This window comes from Rhipicephalus microplus, chromosome 7 (assembly GCF_043290135.1).
Source record: "Rhipicephalus microplus isolate Deutch F79 chromosome 7, USDA_Rmic, whole genome shotgun sequence".
In the NCBI taxonomy this organism is placed as follows: domain Eukaryota; kingdom Metazoa; phylum Arthropoda; class Arachnida; order Ixodida; family Ixodidae; genus Rhipicephalus; species Rhipicephalus microplus.
Genome location: NC_134706.1, coordinates 79827249 through 79851353, shown reverse-complemented (window position 1 = coordinate 79851353; position 24105 = coordinate 79827249). Strand labels below are relative to the sequence as shown.

Here is a 24105-nt window from a genome sequence, read left to right as displayed (position 1 = left end):
ATTTGCTTGCCTCATGGAATGATAACATTTCGATTGAATGAAATGAGGTCTCTACAGGTTCCTGCCTATCACCACTGCTAAAGAAACGATGTAATTGATCATGAGCGCCATATTCATAATCACGTGAGTGATAAACAATTGATATATTTTATAGGTTTGCAGACTATTTCTCCGTTCTGTTGATTGTTATGAAAGCCTGTGACTTCTGGTATCCTAATTATCTTCAAAAGTTGCGCCCTGTTAAGTGGACGCATAAGTTGCATTGCAATATTTTCGTTTCCAGGACCTTCAGCTAAGCGATTAATTGAACAGACATGCTGGCTTTTTGGAGAAGGAAGCACACAGCTCTTCTCAGCCTATACCTCTGTGCACTTGAGCCTCGTTAAAGGAAGTTTTATAAAATCATGTGTCCTGAATATTTTTAGGAAATTGCTCCCGCTTGTTATACAAAACAGCTTGTCGGCACAAGTTGAGTGCCTTTCAAGTGCAAAATACCCCTCCATCATGGTATCTGTTAAGCCAGAACAGCTGCTCAAGTGCATAAAACAAGAACAAGTTGCATGTCTGCATAGTCAGTCTGTTGTGACGTTTGATTTTGATCCCGTATATTCACGACGGGTCACATCAACTGAAAAACAATTGGATAGCCTGCAGATGGCATGGTAGTTGTTCAGCTTCCGAAAAACTGGTGAAAATGTACAAGCGATACATAAAATCTAGCGAACCCTGAATGTTTCTGCGCTGTGAAGCAGAGTTTCTTTGATACATCTGCTACGTGATACATCTATCACGTCACCAGGTCTTGCTGTTCGTTAGTGTCAATAAAGGCACCATTGTTATTTAGAAACGAATATCGAGTCGATGTTGACTGTACGAGCTGTAAACATCAAGTTGAACAACATGTTCATTGGAGAAATAGCCATTTAACTAGCAGCTGAAGGCGAACTGGCATGGTGTAGGGGGTAGAGTAACTAGGTCGGTGAGTTAGAATGGTCTAGGCAGACGTTTTTGTTTTATTCATCAATGCTTTTAAGGTCGTTTCTTTTACTGAAATATTTATTTACAGTAAATACGCACCTCCGTTTTGATGCTGTAAAGCCGTTTTGCGCTGTGTACCCAGCGCCACTCTGTAACATGCCGCTCCCACTTCCTAGTACCAAGCGTCAAACTGGGCCCATAATCCAGCATGGCACTGAACGCTGGTGCCCAGTGGCATTGGGTTTTGCAATAGGGTTGACACTTCTATACGCCGGATTTCAATGACGACATAGAAGAGTTTGGGACATACAAAAGAACTCGCCTTATATTTCCCACACTGTGACCAGACTATCACTTGACGTGTAGCAATCCGTTTTCCGTCGTTCCCATGGAACAGACGTCTTTAAACTCTGCAGTATGGCAATTCCACTGATTGTGACAATTCATCATAAGCTCAAAAAGCCGCTTATTTAGGCTCCTCCTAGTCTACCCGGCATATTCATTACCATGGCCATTGCTGAATGGTAAAGAAACATACACTGCAAGTGATGCTATGCGCAGACGGTACTCGAGGAATTACCCACTGAGGGAAACGTGGCGATCATTTCTTCCACTTCTTTCGTACTACTCTGAAGCCGACATGTTGGCCTCAGAGTTGTACGAAAGGTCAGAGTAGTACGACAAGCTGAGGCCGACATGTTGGCCTTCTAAAAATTCGCTGCCTCTCGCTCATGCTCAGTTCGGAAGCACATGGCATAGTCCGCAGAATGCTGGTGCATAACAGCTGCTGGAGAATAACGGAGCGGAGAACGAAGCGTAAGACGAATTGTCCCTAGCTACAAAACATCAATATGAGTATAAAACGTAATTTAGAAAACATCGACACAAAAATAAAAGAAAGCTAGGTTTTTAAGAAAGACGTCTTCCAGTATGGGTATCGAAAGTGTCGCCATCATATGCTTAGCTGAGAAAATTACCCCTCATCCAAACCAAAACACGTTATCATTTCCAGAAATCGAATAATCAACACAGAAAGATAACTTATGCCTTCAGGTTTAGATATCGCACAGAAACACACCATCTACCTCATATGCTGAATTTCCATCTTTATTCAATGGAAACCAAATGCTACTACCAATAAATGAGTTGATAACAGTAACAGCACTTTCTTGTGCAATACGAGAGCGTACTTCCTAGATATATGAAGAGAGTGGAGAAGGTGCAGTTTACCGCTTTTTACCGATGAGTTGATTAGGCAGTTCTCACTCTATTCCAACGACCATGGGACGATGCGTCATAGTGATTCTAAATGTTTCAATCAATACAAGCTCATCATTGACTTACAATTGGGATCTTTTTAGGCGCAATCCACTTATGCAGCAATGCTGTATCTGCCCGCTAACCTGTAGCTCTACCTACGAGAGTGCGTCTTGTATTGCACCCCTACCAAGCAGTACTTGAAGTACATTTCTCATTTGCGGCCTTTTCATGCGCGCAAGCAAAACAGGAAGTATTGATTTCTTGCGTAAGCCTTATCGCTGCGTCAGTCTGCCAGTCTCGTGTTCTCACGCAATATTTAGACACATGATAGTCACTCCGCGAGGGCACGCATTCTTTGGTGATCTTGTTTTGTCATGGAGCCACACCTGAAAAATGCCAAGATAGTGACAAACCAGCCCACGTTCGTGGTGTGCAGATGTTTCACTCGTATCCTCGTCTCCGAAGAGCATTATTACGTTAAAACAAATCTACTGTGCAGAAAGATATTATGCCATGACATTCGTTGAATGAGGCCTGCCTAAAAAGTTTCTATTTCGCCATAGGAGTCTGAGAATCGCCGATGAGTGGGACCAGCGGCCCTCCGAGATGAAGGTGCTTGCTGAGAGCACGTCGCATAAAAGCTGATTACTTCTTTCGTGAATGCCGTACGCACGAAAATTGCAGCATTTAGGCTAACTGGTGTCACAGCTGTGCGAAGAAATCATTTGTATTTGTCGCAATTGTGCAACCATCATTACCCAAAATTTGTATGTGCCTTTGACCTATACACAGAATCACTCGGTATGCTGGGCATACCATATATGCTTTAAGTTATACTCAGTGGAACCCACCTGGCCGCAGGTGGCTGGAAAATAATGAATTTCTTGCTCTTAAACGCGATGTTCTTTAGGGCTTAGTGTTGCCATCAGTTGTTGTTACGGTATATATAACCGTTGCTATAGCGCAACTTATGTGAGGAAAGGAAAGTTTCTTAATATAAAAAAACGCGTACCATCAAAGAAGAAAACTAAAGACGCTCTTTCTGTTCTGCCCTTGAAATCATTTCTTAATGAAACGCGTCATTTTGTACTTCCGTAAGCATGTGCCAACCAGCCCAGCAACAAGTTTTCTTAGGAAAAAATGTTTACAATAGACTTCGAGGTGAACAAAGATTATGTTTAAAGTAACAGATCGGTGCTCCTGGAAAAAATAACCTATACGGAAGGCTATTGATCTCTACTGAAAATCGCCTAAGTTTTGAGGCTTCTCAAGGAAACGTCTCATTTAAAGGCGCATGTCGAGCACTGTATGCTCTAACAGTTTACGCATATTGCAGTGCTATCTTCCCACCGGTAGCAACACGGATTCCTGGATTTAATTTCAAAGTACATCTTCATCTCCGGTATTTTGAATCCTCGTTGAAATGACTAAGGTGACTAATAGGTGAACTAAATGTGCTTTATGTCAATCCGTTATTATTATAACGTGCACCACCTGGGGAACATTGGGTTACTCGCCAATGCGATACCCAAAACATCACCCACTTGTCATGCTTCATTTCGTGGCGGCAGGTGCCTCCATACTTAGCTTCGAAAGCTACTTCACAGCTACCTTAAAGGGCCCCTAACCCACGCAGAGATCATAGGCCAGACATTAGTTCATTTCTCGCCTTCACTCTCTTCATATATGCGCTCTCTCTTTTCGCCACTTAGTGCTTTGTAAACATGCGAATTGTCTCAACCAGGCATTGAACAGGTCAGGATTTTGCGATTTTCAATAACCCGTTGTTGCCCCGCCACGAGGGTTTAGTGGCTAAAGTACTCGGCTGCTCACCCGCAGTTCGTGGGGTCAAATCTTTGCAGCGGCGGCTGCATTTCCGATGGAGGCCAAAATGTTGTGTTTGCCTGTGGGCTGATACTTGGGTGCACGTTAAAGAACACCAGGTGGTTGAAATTTCCGGAGCCCTCCACTACGGCGTCTCTCATAATCATATGGTGCTTTTGGGACGTTAAACCTAATATATCAATCAATGAATTACCCGCAGTTACCTCGACCTAATGTCGCAAATTTAGAAAACGAACTAAAGTCGGTTTATCGGCACATTAGTGATGCGAAAAAAGGTGGTGTAGGCATTGCTTTCTTCAACGTTTTGGTAAATAATGGATTAGGAAGTGCGAGTTTGAGCCCACCACTGCCCTAAAGATGGCCAACGTACAGTCATGCAGCGTTTTGTTAGCGTAAATCTCGCACTCGACTGGTCGTAAAAAATGTAGCAAAATATCGAAAAAAATTCCAGCGGTTACCTACGCGCCCACTCACGACATATTCTTAGCTCCTGAAAATCTTTACTATGTGACGTTTCTACATCAAATCGAAGTGGGCTCTCATGAAAATCTTAAAGAGGTCCTGTGAAATGGTATGAACTTTTCACGTAACATAAATCTTAACAAACACGCATTGAAGCCGTTCTTATTAGTTTCTCCGGCCTAGAACAGGTAGCGACAAGATTGCGGCTTGAATTCAATATTGGAGACTGCCTGTACAATGCGTCATTTTTCATAATGGCAAAATTTCTAAGTTTTTCCAACACGATGCTAACTATTATTTATTCCTGATCATTGTTCATTAACGACTTGTGCAACAGTGCACTGCCCTAATATAACTTTCCACGATGAAATGGGTAGCCTTATTCAACATGTGATTGACTTTATAACCAATATATTTCATATGTTTCTTTGCTCTTATCGTCGCCCTTACTATTTAGTGACAACATTTATGGCATTCGCTTGTGAGCCTGACAAGCCAGCTATCATCCATTTTTTTTTTCAGGATGACTAAGAGCCAGCCATGTTTCAGATTCAACAAGCTCCTTGAAATCTCTGTCAAGCAGTTGCGTCAGTGTTTGTCAATGCACAACTACAGTGAAAACGCGCCTAGGGTTCTCCATCACTGCGTTTTCGCATTGCAGATATAACAGAAATACTGGCAGAAAAAATTCACCGCATATCCTCGGCGTACATGATGATGAGTGGGGTGAACCGTCCATCAGTCCGTCTGCGCTTACGCCCGTACGTCTGGCGACCGTCCATCAGTCCGTCCGTGCGTGTGTCCCTGCGTCCATTAATGCTTCCATCCATGCGTCCATCCGTGCGTCCGTTCCTACGCTGTTCCATGCATCTGTCCGTCCACCCACGCGTCCATCCAATCATACGTCCGTCCGTGCATCTACCTGTGTGTCTGTCCGTTGGTCAATCCCTGCGTGCGTCTGTCCATTCGTTCGTCCGTCTAGTGAACACTCCAAGTACCACCATCTCGCTTCTCTTCACCATATATTCATGCTACAGAAGTAACGTCATTCAACAGACATTCTAATGACTAAACGAGAGGTGGAAACGTCGGATTAGAAGAGTGGCACGTGCGCACTGTATTACGGCCTGCGCTTCATGTCTTGTTTTCAGATTTTGAAGCCGCTAATTCATGGCAATGCGGCCCAACCCTCGCTCAACTTTTCTGAAATAAGGAGGTTACGCCCAGCGAGTTTAACGTGGCAATAATTTCTGGACAGATAGTGCTGGAAAGCATCCTTCTATTACAGGCTTTTTACTAAGCATCAAGTAGAAGGTAAGTTTTATTGGAGGTCGAGTAACTGAGACTCGTCTCTGCAAGGTATTTCATCGAAAACATCTATATTTTTATATACATGGGTCACCTCCTGAATCAAAAGAGTGCGCGCGTGCCACTAGTTTAGCCCGGTTGTAGAAGTTGCTACCTACTACTACTACGACTAATACTACTACTACTACTAATACCACATATATCGCGGACGCACGATCTATGGCATAAGGAGCTTCGCCCCTAAAAATTTCCCAACCACTCTCCTACCGAGGAGGGCGGGGCGCTGCGCTCGTTTCAAACAACAGGACGCATTCGCATTGACTGCCGCTTTTTTCAATGCCTTCGCAGCGTTTTAGGACAAATTCTTGTCCCATTTTGTGCTCGCCAGCTTTCTGAAGTGACAAGTATTCTGAGGAAACCCGATTTCAGGGTGCCTGAGACTTTTTTGACTTTTTACGAGCGCCCAGAGACACCCGTGTTGACGTGCTACGGCATCTGTGCCCCTGTGTACTTGCGGACGGCTTGAGGGCTTAAACGCGTTTCTTCACTTACACCTGAAGATGGAATATCAAGTTAATGGAGAAGATTGATCCACCAAGAAAACTTCCGAAAATTCAGGTGGCAACATGCCATCTCTACACGGGCAACAGCACATCGAGCTGCAACTAGCTCTAACGTACCAGGTGCTACGACGAGCAGCAACGATGTGGTGTCGCGGGGACGTGGAAACGTTAAGGCAAGAATTATTCGCGCCAGGAAAATGCCACAACTACTGGAAGAAGACTACAAGATTATACTCAGACCCAAAGGAGGCCTCGACATTGCCAAGACTGGTCCTACTGTCATGGCTGATACCATCATTCTTGCCGGTGGTCTCAGAGCAGAAGATCAAGGCAGCGACACAATCTGTCCCAATCTGCAGCAAAAGATCATTGAAGCTATTACGCCGAAGAAAAAAAGCGCTGACAGATATGTATGCATCAAGCTAAATAAAGTCGAACAGCATACGACATCAGCGCATACGAGGCTGCAACCCACACCACCTGCAAGATAGTAATTAGAGTGATCCCACTCCACAATGGACCTTCAACTATCGACTTCAAGATCGTGAATGAATGCAATCCCATGGCACTGGCAACCAAACGCATCAGCAATACCACTGCCATCATCATTGCATTTGATGAATTCAAAGTCCCGAACTTTTTGCGATATGGCCCTATTCTAGTGCAATGCTCGCTCTACCGTAAACAAGTCGACAATGATACGCATGCGGTCGCTTAGGACATCGATCGGACGTTTGCCTAACCCCTGGTAATCTCATATGCATGGATGTGGGATACTCAAACTGGACAACTCCCACCAGTGCCCTTCACTGTGCATGCTCTGTGGCGTCAAGCACCAGAGAGCACACAAGAACTGTAAACAGCAAATTTAGGTACCTTACATCGTAAGGCGACAACGCTGGGAAAGAGCGCGTCCTGCTGAAGAAATGGACCACTATGAAAACCGAAGCACTGAACGAAGCCTGCAGCCACCCCACCACGGCGCGAAACCCAAGCCAGTGACATCTTCGTTCCAGCTCCCGACGTCGCCCAGAGTCTAAAGGGAAATCCAGGTCTCAGTCACACCCCAGAATCAGTTTCCGTGGACGGAGCCAACCCGAAAGCGTCGACATTTCCGGGAAGAAGGCTGGATCTCTCAGCTGGGCTGACCGAGTCAAGACTACTAGAAAGGTAGTATTGGCGTCACTCCCAGATCATGCTGACGGGGCGGAGCATCACAAATCTGCAACACACTCCGCTAGCGTTAGCACGGCCAGTAGCAGTTAAATCACTTCTCTCAAAAGAGAAAACCCGCTCTTGAAGGAAACCGTCTAGAAAAAATAATGTTTGAAAGAGGAGAGTGGGAAAGAACAAGGGTTAATCCCCTCTTCCCCCACCTCGCCCGCTAGAACTGCCGAATTTTAAATAAAGTCTATTCATTTATTCATTCATTCATTCGAAATAGCAGAGATTGAGAAGAATAACAGCAGTGGTAGTTAGGCACCTCATCCGGAAGACTCCCCTGTCAAGGAACATGACTGCGATATGGCTCCGGCTTCTGAGAAGAGGGCCATAGCTACCACCGAGACTGAAAACATAGCCAGCAAAGCCTATTCTGAAGTAAAGCACATGCTGGTCACCATCAAGAAAAGCATAAAACAAATGCAAAACATGGTAGGTGCGACGCAGTGCACACTTAACATGCATAACGAAAGGATGTCTAAGATTGATTCTTACTTAGACAATGTATTTGCACCAGCTTTCACTAGTGGCGCTCTCGCGCCCTTTACACTGCATGCGCCAACCAATAGCGGTACCCATCGATCTATATTTACAACCTGCGGCTCTCAGTTGGAATACGATAGCAACACTCATAATGGCTCGTTCGGCTAGCAACTTCTGCATATTGCAATGAAACTGTAGGGGCTATGCCAACAAAAAGGCACCCCTTCAGCAGCACATTACAAACTTAACAGGAAAACCAAATATAATCCTCCTATAAGAAACACTTCGCTCTTCGATCTCACTTTCTGTATTAAACTCAATCGTCACCCGAACGGAAGGCAGAGGTGTGTGTACGCTAGTCTGCAAGAAATTATTGTATATAAAACGTGACTTGGCTCTCGGCAACAGGAACATAGAGCATGTCTTTGTAGAGATACTTCCTAACTTCCAGAGGGCAAAGTATCTTCATCCTTAATCTCAGCAGTAGCCCTAACAACCACAGACAAAGATTTAAGGCTCTTCTGAAAAACAGCAATGAAGTGGCAAACAACAACTGTTTAGTAATCGGTGATGACTTGACTCCCCACATTCAACGTGGGCTATCACCACACTTGTAAGTGGATTGAGCTGGGCCAGGCCGCACTTGACCTCTACCTAACACTGGTCACTCACGAGGCACTCTCCACCAGACTAGGCCCTTCAACTTGTAGAGACGCCACACCAGACCTGACGTTCGTCAAAAATTGCTTGGACCCCATGTGGACAAACTCGGCCACATATTTTGGCAGCCATCATCACGTGTTGATTACACAGTTTCCAGCTCACCTACATTGCCAGCAGCAAACATAATTAGCTTTGACCAACTGGAAACTCTTTCGCCGAATTAAAAATAACAAAGACCAGTCCTCTCCTTCTCATCGCCTCGAGCTTGATGCATGGATAGAACAAATAAAGAAGGATGCTTCCAGCTCTACCAAGACTATCAGCACAGACCTCCCCGTTAGGAGAATGAATAGCAGACTATCCCATCTCATTGAAGCTAAACAATCATTAATATCTACAAGGAAGCGTCAGCGTCTGATCAGACGACTTCGTAAAAAGATATCCGAGCTTAAAAACACATTGAAGAACACTGCCGAGTCCTTAACAAACATTAGTGGCATGAATTCTGCAATTCAATAGATGGCTAGATGCGCGACGGTAAATTTTGGAGTCTCATCAAGCACCTCCTGGACAGCCCCAGTACCAAGTGCAGTCTGAGACATCGCCTGAGACGGATCCTGCACTAGGTGGTCAAGAAGTCCTCAGAAGCCATGATAGATAACCTCCTCCCCAATTATCCTTTTAAGGAACCTGTAGCATCACGACCGGATTTTAAAGTTCTCTACATCCGAAGCTTGACTCATAATTCAGCATTGAAGAAATCAGAACTGCACTGCAGTACCTTAATGGTAGATCCACCCCAGGTCCTGACGGCATTACAAACTCCAGCGTAATCTTGGTGACCCCTCCATTGAATACCTCACTGATAGCTGAAATAATGGGACTGTCTGCTGCAAGGAAGGTATCGCACACCATAATAATTCCGAAACGCGACAAAACACCTTGTATAGACAAGCTGTGCCCTATCTCGGTAACGTAGTGAATGGGCAAAGCGGTGGAGCATGTAAAGCTTAACAGAATTACTCGGCACCTCGAGAGTAATGGAGTTTACCCACACAGGATGATCGGCTTTAGAGCGAACCTATCTACACAAGACGCCATGATTCTAATAAAACAGCAAATCTTGGACAACAACACCCGTTGTATCAAAGCCATTCTAGGCCTTGATTTAGAGAAAGTGTCATGAAATTTTGCATTCGTTTACACCTGACACATTGTCCAACTTTCACCTAAGCACCAACTTCTATAACTACGTTAGATGCTTTTTATCCAAGAATGGTCCTTAAAGCAGAGGACTTTTCATCCGAGAAGGGAGATCTAGGTGTATGCAGCACCCCCCCCCCCCAAGGTTGTCATTTCGCCATGCATGGTCATCATGGCTACATTGGTCTGGTCAAAGAGCTGGAGAAAATAGACGGCAGTGAGCACACCATATGTGCAGATGGATGACATCACCATCTGGGCGACAAGTGGTTGCGAGGGGGACATAGAACAGGCATCGCAATTGGCAGTAGATACCATCGAGTCCTACATTCTTCCCACCGGTGTCAGGTGCTCGCCAGCGAAGTCTGAACAGATCATTTACCACCCTGTCAGGCAGGGTCGAAAGCCCCGTCATTGGCAGGAATTCCATCAGAGCATTATTCTTTGTACTAGCTGTGGTACAGAAATACCCGAGGTCAAGAGTATACGCGTTCTGGGTATGATCATTCAAGAAAATGGCACTAATAGTGTCACTTTCAACAGCCTTGTATGCAAAACGAACAACGCTATACGCCTGCTCAACCGAGTTGCCGAAAAACACAATGGAGTAAAGGAGGACGATCTCGTCGATAGGTAAACTCCTTCGTCTTCTGCCATTTCTCGTACATTGCTGATATGCACAACTGGTATACGAGTGAATCAGGGAAACTCAACGCACTCATTAGAAAAGCGATCAAAAGTGCCATTGGCATTCCCTGTAGTACTAGTACGGACTTGCTTCTGCAGCTTGGTATCCACAACACCCTAGAAGAAATTGCGAAGGCACAGGAGTGCTTTCAGATCACACGCCTTTCCTCCTCAGTGACTGGCAGACATATCCCCAAAGAGCTCGGCTACATGGAACATTCATACCATGATGACTCTGTAGAAATACCACCGAGTTTTCAGCAGCTTATAACAGCCACTAAAATTCTCAGAAATATTCATCCGGTACACAATTAGCCAAGACGCTGAGCTCGAGTCACCACTGTTTTCAAAATTCATGAACACGACAGCAAAGTCTGTATCGTAGACGCCGCCTCATATCTAAGTAATCTCAAGCTCACCACGGTTGTTATCAACCACAAAGAAGAGCTGACTAACCGTACTGTCATCATCAAGCTTAACACGAACGCTCTGACACGTGACCTGGAATGCTTTGACTAATGCATGCTGCGAAGCGCTAGGCACTATCGCTGAGATAATACCTCTGTGTGCTATGTTAGTATCTCCGCAACATCTCGGCCACAGATACCAAGGATTCGTGGCGCGAGCACCAATCAAACTCTTTTCGGACACGCTAAAGAGCATTCGTTTTAAGCTTGCTGATGACTGTACCTCCCTCGACACCAAGAACCCACTTGTGGTCGAGCAGGCTGCTATTACACTGGCTGTAGTTGACAACAAATTGTAAGTCATTTTAGTGACTCTAGTTCTGCATTCCAATCCTTCTTTAATGGCAGAATTTCTTCGCAGGCTTTACGCATTCTCCAGAACAGTCCTAAATAACTCTGTCTTCATACGTTTATTTGGTTCCCTGTTTACGTTAGACAGATCCCTGGCTGCTGGCCCATATACCTCAATGAATCCACTCACAATGCTGCGCGAGTATTTACTGACCGCGCAGATACTGGCTGATTTGAGGCCGTGGAAAACAGGGACGTGCCATCCACTTTTAATGAAATTACCAAGCCCTTATACCTCTCCCGTCGGGTCTTCCCACCGCCTAGCTCTAACCTAAGTTGGGCTCAAGCCCTCACTTTAAGGCTATTCTAAACGGAGTCATACCCAAATCCACACGCTACCCCCGTCATGTGCCCGAAACTCTTCGATAATGATATATGCGACCAAAGCAAACTCGCCCCGCATACGCTGAGACACACGCTCTTAGAGTACACTACATTGTAAGCGATGCTAAACCCGATGCTACTTCGGCGCTTGTGGGTGGCTGTCTTGCGTAGATCAAGCCTAGGTGACCAAAAATAGGCCGTACAACAAGCCCACGATGCGGGCTCTAACGTGGGAGCCCTGAGTACGCTCGCATGCTTCTTGCAGGGCATTAATAAATGTTATTCATCATTCTCCTACCAGTTACAATAGGCCACATGAAACTTCCTAGCCCCGGGACGCTGTAACAATTTACTGATGAGGTTTATGGAGGTTATTAGGCCGTTATAGAGAAGGGCCATATGTTAAAGCAGTGCGACACTGGCAAAGGCGGCACGAGTTCTCGCTCAACCACAGTGCGTTTTTATTGGTCCTCTTTGACGTGGCTTCGCAGGTTGATGCTTCAGCTTGCTTACATGCTTTGACCGCTAAATAACACACACAAAGTAAAGAAACTCTGAACGACAAGCACAAGCGCTTCTGCTTGTCGTTCAGTGTTTCTTTACTTTGTGTGTGTTATGTTACGGTCAAAGCATGTCAGTAAGCAAGTACCAACTAGGCCAACAATCAGTAATGCTACAGCTACTTGCGAAAATCCGGATGGAGGCCGAAGTCGACGAGATGGGTCCAGTGTATAGTCACGTGTACAGAAAACATGCTGTGTTCCACAAATATTTATGTTTTCATTAGCAATTTCTCGCATTTTATAGCGGCGTCAGCTTTTGAGAATAAAACAGACTTTTTACATCGTTTTCATGTGCAGATCAAGCACCTAAGTCGGTATCCATGTTGCCGATAATGCCCACGTGACTGGAAACTACTCAAACGAGATTTTATTTCCTTCGTCGAAAAGGTGGAGAAGCAGATCTCTAATTTCCAGCACTAGTTGACGGTGAGATAACCGGCGTAACGCGAATACCAAACACTGCAGTGCTGTTTCGAGGTCCATCAACACGCTCCAAGGCTGATAAAAATGACCAGAATATTCATCACAAAGGACATTGATGAGATGACAAGTGTTGTATGAGAGTTGCGGCAAAAATGTATTCGATAGCAGTGATAAAAAGAAAGCCGGCCTTGGTAACCACTGCAAGTGAAGAGAACATGAGCAAGGGTACACCTTATTGTAGTTTGATGAAGAAATGTGTTTTGCAATCCGATGCAAGGTCAGGTTGCCGAAGTACGCATAGATATAAAGCTAGGTTCATTGAAGAGAATTTCATACGCGCAGGGAACGTAAGGAAAAGCTGACACATGTTCAGTAGAATGTTACGACATAACTCGAGTTTGTGTCAGGGCACTAGCCCACATGAACCATTAGGTTTAGAAACATTAAAAAGGCTAACCATTCGGTGATACAAATTAGTAAAGTATGACTAAGAATTTGGTGCAGAAAAAACGATCAAAAATAAAAACAGCACAAACGGGTAAAGCAAGTTTATTCCTCGCTAGGGCTGAGAATTTTCAGTTATGAATCTATAAGGGTTTTGTATAGGAGTAGAACGTTCACTCATCAGAACAAGAGTATACCATCAAAAAATAATAACGCAAGATATTTAGTCACATTAGTAGTAGTAGTAGTAGTAACAATATTATTTATACTTTTCAGCCTCTATCGGATCCCAGGTCACCACCCCGTCGTAAAGGTGACGCTAGTCCTACGGCCGATCCACTGTTGCCGAAAAAACTTGCATGTTCCCTTGCGCACTCACCCATGATAGCCTGACGAAGAAAACCGCCTCCTTTTTATCTCTTAAACCGATTGCATTGCTCGCCCCACCCACCTATTCACACGATGCAGCGCCGGCTCTTCCTCCGTTAGGTTCACACAGTGCCACTGAACACGGATAGATTAGAACACGTTTAACGACACAAAACTCTGACATTAACCATAAGCGCAGTTGAAATGATGTCTTACAGAGTAGAACACACATATACAACGCTCATTTTTAACTGAAAACACTGTTTCAAGGCAGTTTCACTGGCTCCTTCTTCGACGTCATGCCGCACGATGCGACGAGCGGTGTGGCTACCAGCTACAGTGACACAGTGAGAATGCGGTTAATCTAGCTCTCAATACAAAACTAAAAACATGCTGGGGTTGGAAATAACCTGGTCTGCTTTTGAACGAGAGAAACTTATAAGAAGGCCCTGTCATTGTACTCTATATTTGTATGTACCGTGAACCCTAGGCCAATGCAAATAGTTTATAGTGTATGCTCTAGATTTATATTGTCATATTTACATAGTCGATAGCATAGCTAGAGCAATATTTGGCAGAAATATTTGAATACACTGGTTATGACATACTTCTGGACGTCTGCCGTGATCGTGGAGTGGTTGTAGTGCTCGGTTGCTGACCCTAAATCGCATGTTCGATTTCATCCATAGCGGTCGCATTTCGATGCAGGTGAACTGGTAGAGGACCGAGTGCTGTGCAGTTTCAGGGAACGTTAAACAGCAGTAGTTTTAAATGACCGGAGGCCCCCGCTACGGCGTTTCTGATAATCAAATCGTCGTTTTGCAGCGTAAAAGCCCACTTTTGGTATTCAAAGTTCCAGGCTGTCTACTTTCGAATTTTTAAGACTACTTACCGGGTAATCTGGTGGTCTATTCTCATCAATTTTTGTACCTGTGGCGAATAAAGAGAAGAAAATGACCCCAGCGGCAAAAACATTTAAGTCAGAGTGAAAGGTCAGTCTTCAATACTCTATAAACAATCAATAAAATACAGATAATGGGGAAATAAAAAGAATGTTGTGTACTGTTGGAGCCACGATAAGGACATTTAGTAATGAGCCCGATGGCGTCAAGATTCGCGAACGCCAATCATCAGTAGTACTCAGACTACTTACAAATAGAGCGCATTTCGTCCATTACAAGAGGGTATCAAACGCCACCTGTACTTTTCTATTTCATTCACGAAAAAGTCACAGCTCTGGCACAAAGGTGAAGCAATGAACGCAATAGCAACAAATTGGAAGGTCACGTGCAGACTCGCAAGCAGATCGAATTATGCCCTGCGCTTCTCACGTATAAACGACGCACGGAACGTACTCACAGGTACAGATAAACGCGAGTAATCGTCTCAGTTGTTATTTCGCTCTCTGAAAAGCGCGTTCTTTTCGCGAAAAGAAAAAGTACATCGATTACATTGACCATTGTGCACCCGGTAACTACAAAAGAATCGTTCCGGTGAAAGCCCAAGACCAGTCAAGATGTACCATCCTCCCCACCGCGAGATAAGAGCGCACACTTAGCGTTCACTCGCCTCCTCTCAGCGGGGCAAAGTACGAGTGGGAGATGAGAGCACGCACCGCCGTGTCGTGCCGATCTGGCGACACGCGCTTATTGCACCATTTTGCTGGCAATGCTGAAAACACGATAGTTTCCCCCGAGATGCCCGTCATCAGCACTAAATGGTAGATATAAATAGCTTGCCTTTAACCTGTTGATGGAGGTGATGCTTCGCAGCTCAGTAGTTAACGCGTCACACTCACACTTCAGAGGTACCACGCTCGATTCCACGTGACAGTGTTTTTTTCTGGCATATTTTTTCTTGCGTTTTCACATATATGGATACTATGCATATAAGGAGAGTGACGCCAACGCTGATGTCGAGACCGATGCGGGCATAAAAATTTAGCCAAGAGTTTCCTAATAATTGCTATCCCAATAAAAAGGAAGTTATTGCCGAGAGATCCTCAGAAGAGTCTCAGTGCTGATTCGATGCGAATCCTTGGGCTGCCCCTGTACTCCAGAGGCTGCAACACCAAGGTCATTGGTCATCCTACGTCTAAAACTGAAAGCGTTTGTGAATTGACAATGACAGTCTGTAATAAGAAAAAGAGGATAAGTGTGGACAAGTTGCTCATGGCGCATTGCTTATTCTTCAATGTTCACGTCATTTATGCTGTTTTAGCTTTATAAAGAAAAAACGGAGGGAAGATCTCGACTTCCTGAGTGCGAAAAGCACGAAGAAACTGCTAGAGCTCAGTGTGCTCAGCACTTCGCCCGAATTCATTAAAGCACCAAAGTCTGCACAGGTTGTGAGGCTTTTCGGCTTTGCCGCTGGTCGGTGTCTTTTGTAGACAGCCGGCATTCGATCTAGCTTCACGAAGAAGGAGGTGTTACACCTTGACATTAAGGTCAGAGGCAACAACTTCGTTTATTTATATCCTCTACATGATCACCAGGAGTTAATTAAAGAAAAGTGGGTACTGCGACCTGAGGTGTCCTTAAAGTGCATGTCGAATATTGCATCTTTTGTAGATGATTTCATTGATATGTGCAGTTTAGCATCCCAATATCACCATATTTTTAAGAGAGACGCCGTATGGAGGGCTTCAGAAATTTCGACCACCTGGCGTTCTTTAACATGCACATAAATCTGAGCACACGGGCCTAGAGCATTTCCGCCTTCATTGGAAATGCAGCCGCTGCAGCAGGTGTTTGATCCCGTGACCTGCGGGTCAGCAGCTGAGAATCTTAGCAACTAGACCACCGCGGCGGGGCATCTTTTGCAGATGCAGCTCAGCATAGATGAGCGGATAAATTCTGAGTCTGTGCGGTTAACAACAGCTGACTTCTTGCCGTATCTTTGGTACGAACTAGTATGGTCGATGTGATTGAATATGTTGCCTTCGCAATCACAAAGCTGGATCCAAACAAACGACTATGTAGTACACGGACTCCTGCGTGGTGGACAGCATTTTCGCTTTGTGCCTCGTAGCTAAAGAGGTGGTAGCCATTCTAAAGAAGAAAGCAATTCCAGAATCTCTCCATCGCATCACTTAGCTGAATTGGCTCCCAGCTCACACGGAACATGACGAGCTACCCAGTCACCTGAACCCAAATAATATTGCCACCCGCTCTGCGCGAGAACTCGCGCACCGTGACGGAAGAAGAGCCACAGTGGGTTATGAGGCTACTGGACAAGGTCACCCTCACATTAGGTTTCGATATGTGGCGGCTGATTTCAGAGGAGGGTGGTGACATTTCTGGCTGTTTATCTTCAGTAATGTATAGCAGTCTCGTACGCCCTTAGTGCTACAGTCGGGTTTGCATACATCGAGGGGTTTTCCTTAACAGGCTGCGCATAAGATATATCCTGTTTGCTCGCATTCCAAGTTGAATTGTCCACTACAGCGCACATGCTCTGGCTGAGTCTTGTGTTACAGGACTTCCACAACCACGAGAACTGGCAGTATTTTATTATGAGTTCAAAACTGGCAGACCACTCAACGGCTGTTCAGAGGGCCCTGAAAACGTGGAGTGGCAATGCCTTCTAGCTCCAGATTGGCATTAGTCAACGGCAAGTCACAGGGTCTTCTCTAGGGCAGCACTGGCTGAATTCTCAGCACTTTATTAAAGTTTCTTGCGTGTCTATCTCTTGCCATTACTACGGAGAACGTCATGGGCGGTACAAAAGCTTCTCTTTTGCCAATTTTCGGTTTACTAACGCGGCCCCGTCTCAGTGGTAATTTGGTCAGTCTGGTCTGTGAATTCTTGGTCAAATTTGCGCTTGTCACTTTCCAACTACCAGACATCTCTGTGCAGCTCACGCATTGCAGAACTATTCGCTGGCTTCTTAAGGGCAGGTGCTACTCGAAGACACTTTTTTAATATTCACCCAGAGCAACGACACTTGAGCTTTTTATAGAACTTTTTATGCTGATTTCAAATATATTACCTTTCTTGCAAGTTGCTTACTTTTTGCTCTGCGAAATGACAAAGTGAAAATCTTAACCCTTTTGCCTCCCCTCTTTTCATCCCTAAACTTCCGTAATTTTTTACCATTCATCAATATTAATGTTTGAAATAAAGTGTAGAATGCACATTGCTATTTAGGAAGCACATACAAACTATGTAATAGGCATGAAAAATAATAGACGTAAGAAGTTCATATTTCTACTACCCTAGTAAAGGTTTACACCAACTTTTTATTATACAATAAACTCTTGAAATTTAAACTTCATAATTGCAATTGGAAAAAAACTTTGGGCAAATTTTAATGCAGATCCGAGAACTAGAAGTGGCCGAAAAAGGATGGGCACATTGAAAAAAATAGCAAAGTTTGTGTTTTGAGAAAAACGAGTACTTGATTTAAATTCAGTTTTTATTTATGAAAGATATCATTCAATCTGATCAAATTTGCACACAAAAAAGAACAATCCTTCTTGTAGTGGCCACTGTGACTAAAACACGCCAGCCCCATGAGTTTGTCCCTTTCAGCTTTTTCGAGCTGACTCCTCACAGACACTTCGCTCACAGACAGGGCCATGAAACGCTTGCCAAACTTTCGCTTCATCTGGAAGAGCCTTGAGCCAACTGCACGCTAGGAAGAAGTTCGTCAGGACTGCGAAATCCAAAGTAAGTCCATTGTCATCCCATTTTGCGGCCATGTTTGTGCCAGATACCATCGTACATATTGGCAATGTCGACCCCACTAAGTTCTCTCTCTGCGAGCTCTTTCGACCTCGCAAGATTGGGGCTGACGTCATCCATTGCCGCATCACGAACTTTCCGAATTGGTTTTTGCAAGCCAACAACTGCCGCGAATCGGACCAGCTGCTCGTAGCCTATTCCTACAGAGCACACCGCACAACGGCTTTCACTTGCGAGCAATGCTTTTTCCATTCATTACGGAGATAATTGCACGAGAAAAGCATTGTTCAGCTGCGCTGCTCGACAAGACATGGACCCCGCTAATAGGCTTCACAGCACATACAGGTGCGCAGCAGCCAATGGGGGTCTCTAATCCGTACCACGTCGTAAGCCAGTCGCGGTGCTCCAAAAACACGCAGAAGCATGTTTCTTTTTATTATTTCTTGCACCGCATCAGCAAGGGAAACTGCTGTTACTCTAAAAGTGAGGCTCGACTCTTCGGCTAATGCGATCAACAATGGCGAGGGGCGGCGCTAATCGGCGGCAATGTGCTTGAAGACTGCGCAGTTTGGACCTTTTAACAGGCACCTTGTGCTCTTTAGATGCAATTTTAAAGCATTTCCAGTCAAGTATGGACCTGTATTTTTTTTCATACCGGTATAGGTACTAATCTTATCAATGATTGATTTGTGGGGTTTAACGTCCCAAAACCACCATATGATTATGAGAGACGCCGTAGTGGAGGGCTCCGGAAATTTTGACCACCTGGGGTTCTTTAACATGCACCCTAATCTGAGTACACGGGCCTACAACATTTCCGCCTCCATCGGAAATGCAGCCGCCACAGGCGGGATCTTATCACATCAGGCAAAATCTTATCAAAACAGGCAATAATAAAAAAATGGTAATTTTGGAAAAAAAACTCGTGTTTTTCGACCCGCATCTCCCCTTAAAAAGTAACGCACAACGATGGCTAACGAAGTTTTACATTGATAATTAAGATTGGGCAGTGGTAAATATCAAGCCAATCAAATATTGTATACAAAGCATGAATGTATGAGAATGAAAAAATAAATTAGAGGGACTTTCTTTGGCATTATCATACAGACTACTTCTCTAAACGGCAATTCAAACTGCACGAGGAAACCTACCTATCAGGTGTGGTGCATAATAAACCTATGGCGATGTGAACGTACTTCTTCCGTTCAACACCAGAATCAGAGTTATTATGACTTACCCACTTTCATTACTTTCGCTTGTATAGCATCCGGGTTCAAATCTCTCCTGCAGGACGAGTGTGAAGTAATTTCTACGCAGGGTGCTCTCTTACCGCCTTGTTCAACTGGATACAAAATGAAGAATGTAAATAATCACGAATTATTGTGCAGCTTCACAACTCGAAAGAGTTGCGTTCACAGCGCTGCTGCATGGGCTAAACAGTTTAGCCTATTTTTATTACGTGGCTCAAAAAAAGAGAAAAGTAAAGGTTGGTGCCTTGAAAAACCAACGTAGCGTAGAAAACAAACAATGAAACCATAGATAAAGAATGTTAAGCATAACTACAAGAACTAGATAATATGTATTGTCCAAATATCTATTACTGACGTAGCCAACTCACCAGGGCATACTGCCGAATTCAAGGTGTGGTTGATGCATAATATTCCTTCGCCTGTATCAACTGAAAGAAAGAACTGAAAGATAATCACCAAAACAATACCTAACACAACTATGTAGCAGCCCTTAAAAGCGAAAAAAAAATACGTATGCACATTCTTGCAGAAATTAAGCTAATACAAAATGCTACAAAATGAGCATCCACCCCAACCCCCACCCCCCCACCCGCTATGTACTTTGAGACCACGCTTTCGAAGACACGCACTGAGCCATGCGCGGCCTACATAAGCTGAATAAATGTGGCTACAAAGCGTGCAATCTTTCACGGTCAGACAATGAGAGCTTGGGGCCATGGCATAAGCGTGTTTTCTCTTTATATAAGTACACTTGTCTTTCGGTTGACCAACCCAGAGTCATCTGTGGCCCCTTTTAGAGTCCCTGTTTTCTTAATTTGGAAAGTACTGGTGAAAAATTGGGGGACCTTGAAGCTTCGCCTTTAAGAGTTGAACGCGACAGCGAAATCCGGCCCCTAGTGCACCCTTCAACTGCTAAGTGCATACTTATTCATATGTTTTGCTACATACACATGCACGCACACAAACACACACAAAGTAGATTGGACCAGCATGCGCTATTATCGCCGAATGGACTCAATTTTGTCGAGACACCTGTCGAACAAAATTCTTTATAGGGGCCCTCGAACGCTTTTTTAGGTAACCATGGAATCAAATCACTAGAAAATCTTATTGCCTCACGAGTTCAATGCCGCAAAAATTTTAAGAATCCGTTCAGTGCGAGTAGAGTTGCAAAGATTGTTCTCTCGTCCCGGCGAAAGTGCTGGAAGCTAACACCCTTGCCACACGTAGCAACTTGAGTGCACATTGAGCGAGTACAGTTAGCCACGAGTGTCATTTGCACGCTGTCACACGAGCAAGTTTAGTGTCACTCTCTGCAAAGTACACTTGCCGACAAGTGAGTTCCCCAACCTCACTTCACTGCAACGGCTGCTATGAAGTTTGTAGCCTCGGTACCAGCGGCTTGTACCAAAAAACTTTGTTGCCTAAAGCGGCGCTCATACTATATTTAAATCATTGTTTTTGTTATGATGGATACTGCAATGTATAAAAAACTGGTAGATCTCACGTACAGTGGAAGGCGATGATATGGGAAGCACGAATGGAAAAGGTTGATGTGTCACTTTGAAAACAGCGCATCGCTACGAGGTGGAGGTAAATGATGTCGTTCAAGAGTTCCATGGCATGATGATCATGTTTAGACGTATCGCTTACCTTCGTAGTCTATTCACGTCACGTGATAGAGAATTTAGTATATGTGGAGCTAGCGACACGGGCGCGAGCACGCCATGAGTGTGGTATGCTGTCATGTTCTTACATTACACATGTATCGAGGTAATCCTGTTTGCACCAGTCATATATTTAGTCATCCATTGACGTTACGTAACACCCTATTTGGTATATGTGGAGCTAGCAAAACGCCGGCTAGCGCATCACGAAGGGCCCGTTATATTCCAATGTAGCGTTGACGTGCGCGCACGCTTGAAACAGTGAAGTTACGTTAGCAAAACGCGAGCCCTCTATAGTCTGACGCCAGGCACAACCGGCGCGACCAGCGTTCGTCGGTGCGGCCCGGCGGCAACCGGTGTGAACTGCGGCATGCTGCATTTCGCGCCGATGCGTTACCCAGACAACAATGAGTCTCTGAGTCTCCCGCTTTTCGTGACGAAAGGATGCCGGACGCGCTGAAATGATGCGTCAAAGTGACGCAGCGCGGCGAGCGCTTGCTAGCATATCGCAGGACCGGCGCCTGGCGTGGCAACGGCGGCGGGACGCGATGAAATGAACACCGGCGAGCCCACGTACCGCGTCACGTCAGAATGTATTGGCGCTTAGGCTGTGACATGTAGTCATATTCTTAGGAGACAAGCAACTCATGATTATCATATTTGCATCAGGCACATACCTTCGTCATCCATTAACGTCGAGTAATACCAAATTTGCATATATGTGAAGCTAGCGAAACAACCGCGAGCGCATCATGAGCGTAGCATGTAGTCATGTTACACGACACACATCTCGTAGTTATCATGTTGGCACCAGTATCATACCTTCGTCATTTATTCACATCTCGTAATACCAAATTTGGCATAAGTGAAGCTAGCGAAATGGCTGACAGCGCATCATGAGCGTGACATGTAGTCATGTTGTTACATGACACGCATGTCGTGATTTTCATGTTAGGGTGTGTCGCTTGTGTTCGCCATACAATCATGTCATACCATACCAGTTTCGCAACATGCCATGTGAATGAAACCACTGCGAGAGCTGCAGGACCATTAAATGTAAATCATGACATTCATGACACATATTTCGTTATTTTCATGTTATGACTAGATAAGTATGTTGTTGATACAGTCATGTTATGCCATATCAAGTTTGGTATCGATACCATTATTGAAATGGCCAGGAGAGCTAAAAGTCGTAGATAGATAGATAGATAGATAGATAGATAGATAGATAGATAGATAGATAGATAGATAGATAGATAGATAGATAGATAGATAGACAGACAGACAGACAGACAGACAGACAGACAGACAGACAGACAGACAGACAGACAGACAGACAGACAGACAGACAGACAGACAGACAGATAGATAGATAGATAGATAGATAGATAGATAGATAGATAGATAGATAGATAGATAGATAGATAGATAGATAGATAGATAGATAGATAGACGGACGGACGGACGGACGGACGGACGGACAGATAGATAGATAGATAGATAGATAGATAGATAGATAGATAGATAGATAGATAGATAGATAGATAGATAGATAGATAGATAGATAGATAGATAGATAGATAGATAGATAGATAGATAGATAGATAGATAGATAGATAGATAGATAGATAGATAGATAGATAGATAGATAGATAGATAGATAGATAGATAGATAGATAGATAGATAGATAGATAGATAGATAGATAGATAGATACCCTCAACGTCGCCGAAGATCGCTAAGAAATGCTTCGCTTTTAAAGTCAGATATCATACTGCCACATGGTTTGCTTGGGTGAGATCGAGGAGTGAAAGAAGACAAAGACGATCTCTCTGAGCCGCTGCTTGAGTAGTCGACTAAACAAGCCCATTTTTATCAAGTTTGTCGAGAGTAACGTGACAAGACTGGTGGAGCTGCTGGGTACAACGTGTCGCAATCCACCCGATGCCCAAGACCCCGTCCAGCAGCCGGAACACAAGCCCTGCACCCATGGACACTCCTGTTCATAGAGTAAGCCACCGCCAACGAGGCCTACCGCCTGAGACACCAACCACTGATGCAGCGACTATGACTTCGACACAAGATCCCATGCAAGCTCCGACACCTTCCACGCCGATCTACTGCACCGTCCAGAACCCGCTCATGCCTAGCCCCTTTCACGGAGAGCAGCATGAAGATGTTGACGACTGGCTGAATGAGTTCGAACGTGTCGCAGCGATCAATTACTGGGATGATGCCGCGAAGCTCCGGAACGTGTACACTTGCTTAAAGGACGGTGCCAAGACGTGGTTTTTGAACAGGGATGATGTTCTGACATCTTGGCGCGAGTTGCAGCGTCGTTTCCTGGAGACCTACAGGAGTCCCAACCGCCGCGAACGGGCGGAGCGTGCACTACAATGACGCATCCAGATGCCCAACGAGACCGTCTCGATGTACGTCGAGGACATGACACGGCTTTTCAAGCGAGCGGATCCTGCTATGGCAGAAGAAAAAAAGTTGCGCCACCTCATGCGTGGTGTGAAGGAACAACTTTTTGCTGGTTTGGTGCGTAGTCCCCCCAAAAGTGTTGCTGAGTTCCTTACTGAAGCGGCAACAATGGAGCGAGTACTGCACCAACGGTCTGCCCAGTTTGACCGTCAAGTGAATGCTGCCTCAACTCCCGAAATTTTCGCCACCCCTGGGAGCAAGAGCCCCGAACGGATTCGCGAGATCATTCGATCTGTCGTCCGGGAAGAAATGGAAAAGATGTACAGGACAAGACAAATCGATGTTGGTTCGATCACCAGTGTCATCCGCGACGAGGTCCAGCAGATGCTGCACGCCCATCGTTTTCCGCCCACGTCGGTTGATCCGGTAATGGCTCCTGTGTCTACTGACAGTCACCGTC

At 44.9% G+C, this 24105-nt stretch overlaps 1 protein-coding gene across 1 annotated transcript in view; it reads right to left on the bottom strand.

Moving 5' to 3' along the window:
* The window catches only part of LOC142767803 (uncharacterized), a 150033-nt gene that overhangs the window by 71763 nt on the left and 54165 nt on the right, over positions 1-24105 (bottom strand). The window contains exons 3-5 of the mRNA XM_075870044.1: positions 19918-19977; positions 19537-19641; positions 14507-14544 (exon numbers count right to left, since the gene is read on the bottom strand). Of these exons, the coding sequence (XP_075726159.1) occupies positions 14507-14544; positions 19537-19641; positions 19918-19977 (203 nt within the window). The remainder of the gene's footprint in view (positions 1-14506; positions 14545-19536; positions 19642-19917; positions 19978-24105) is intronic.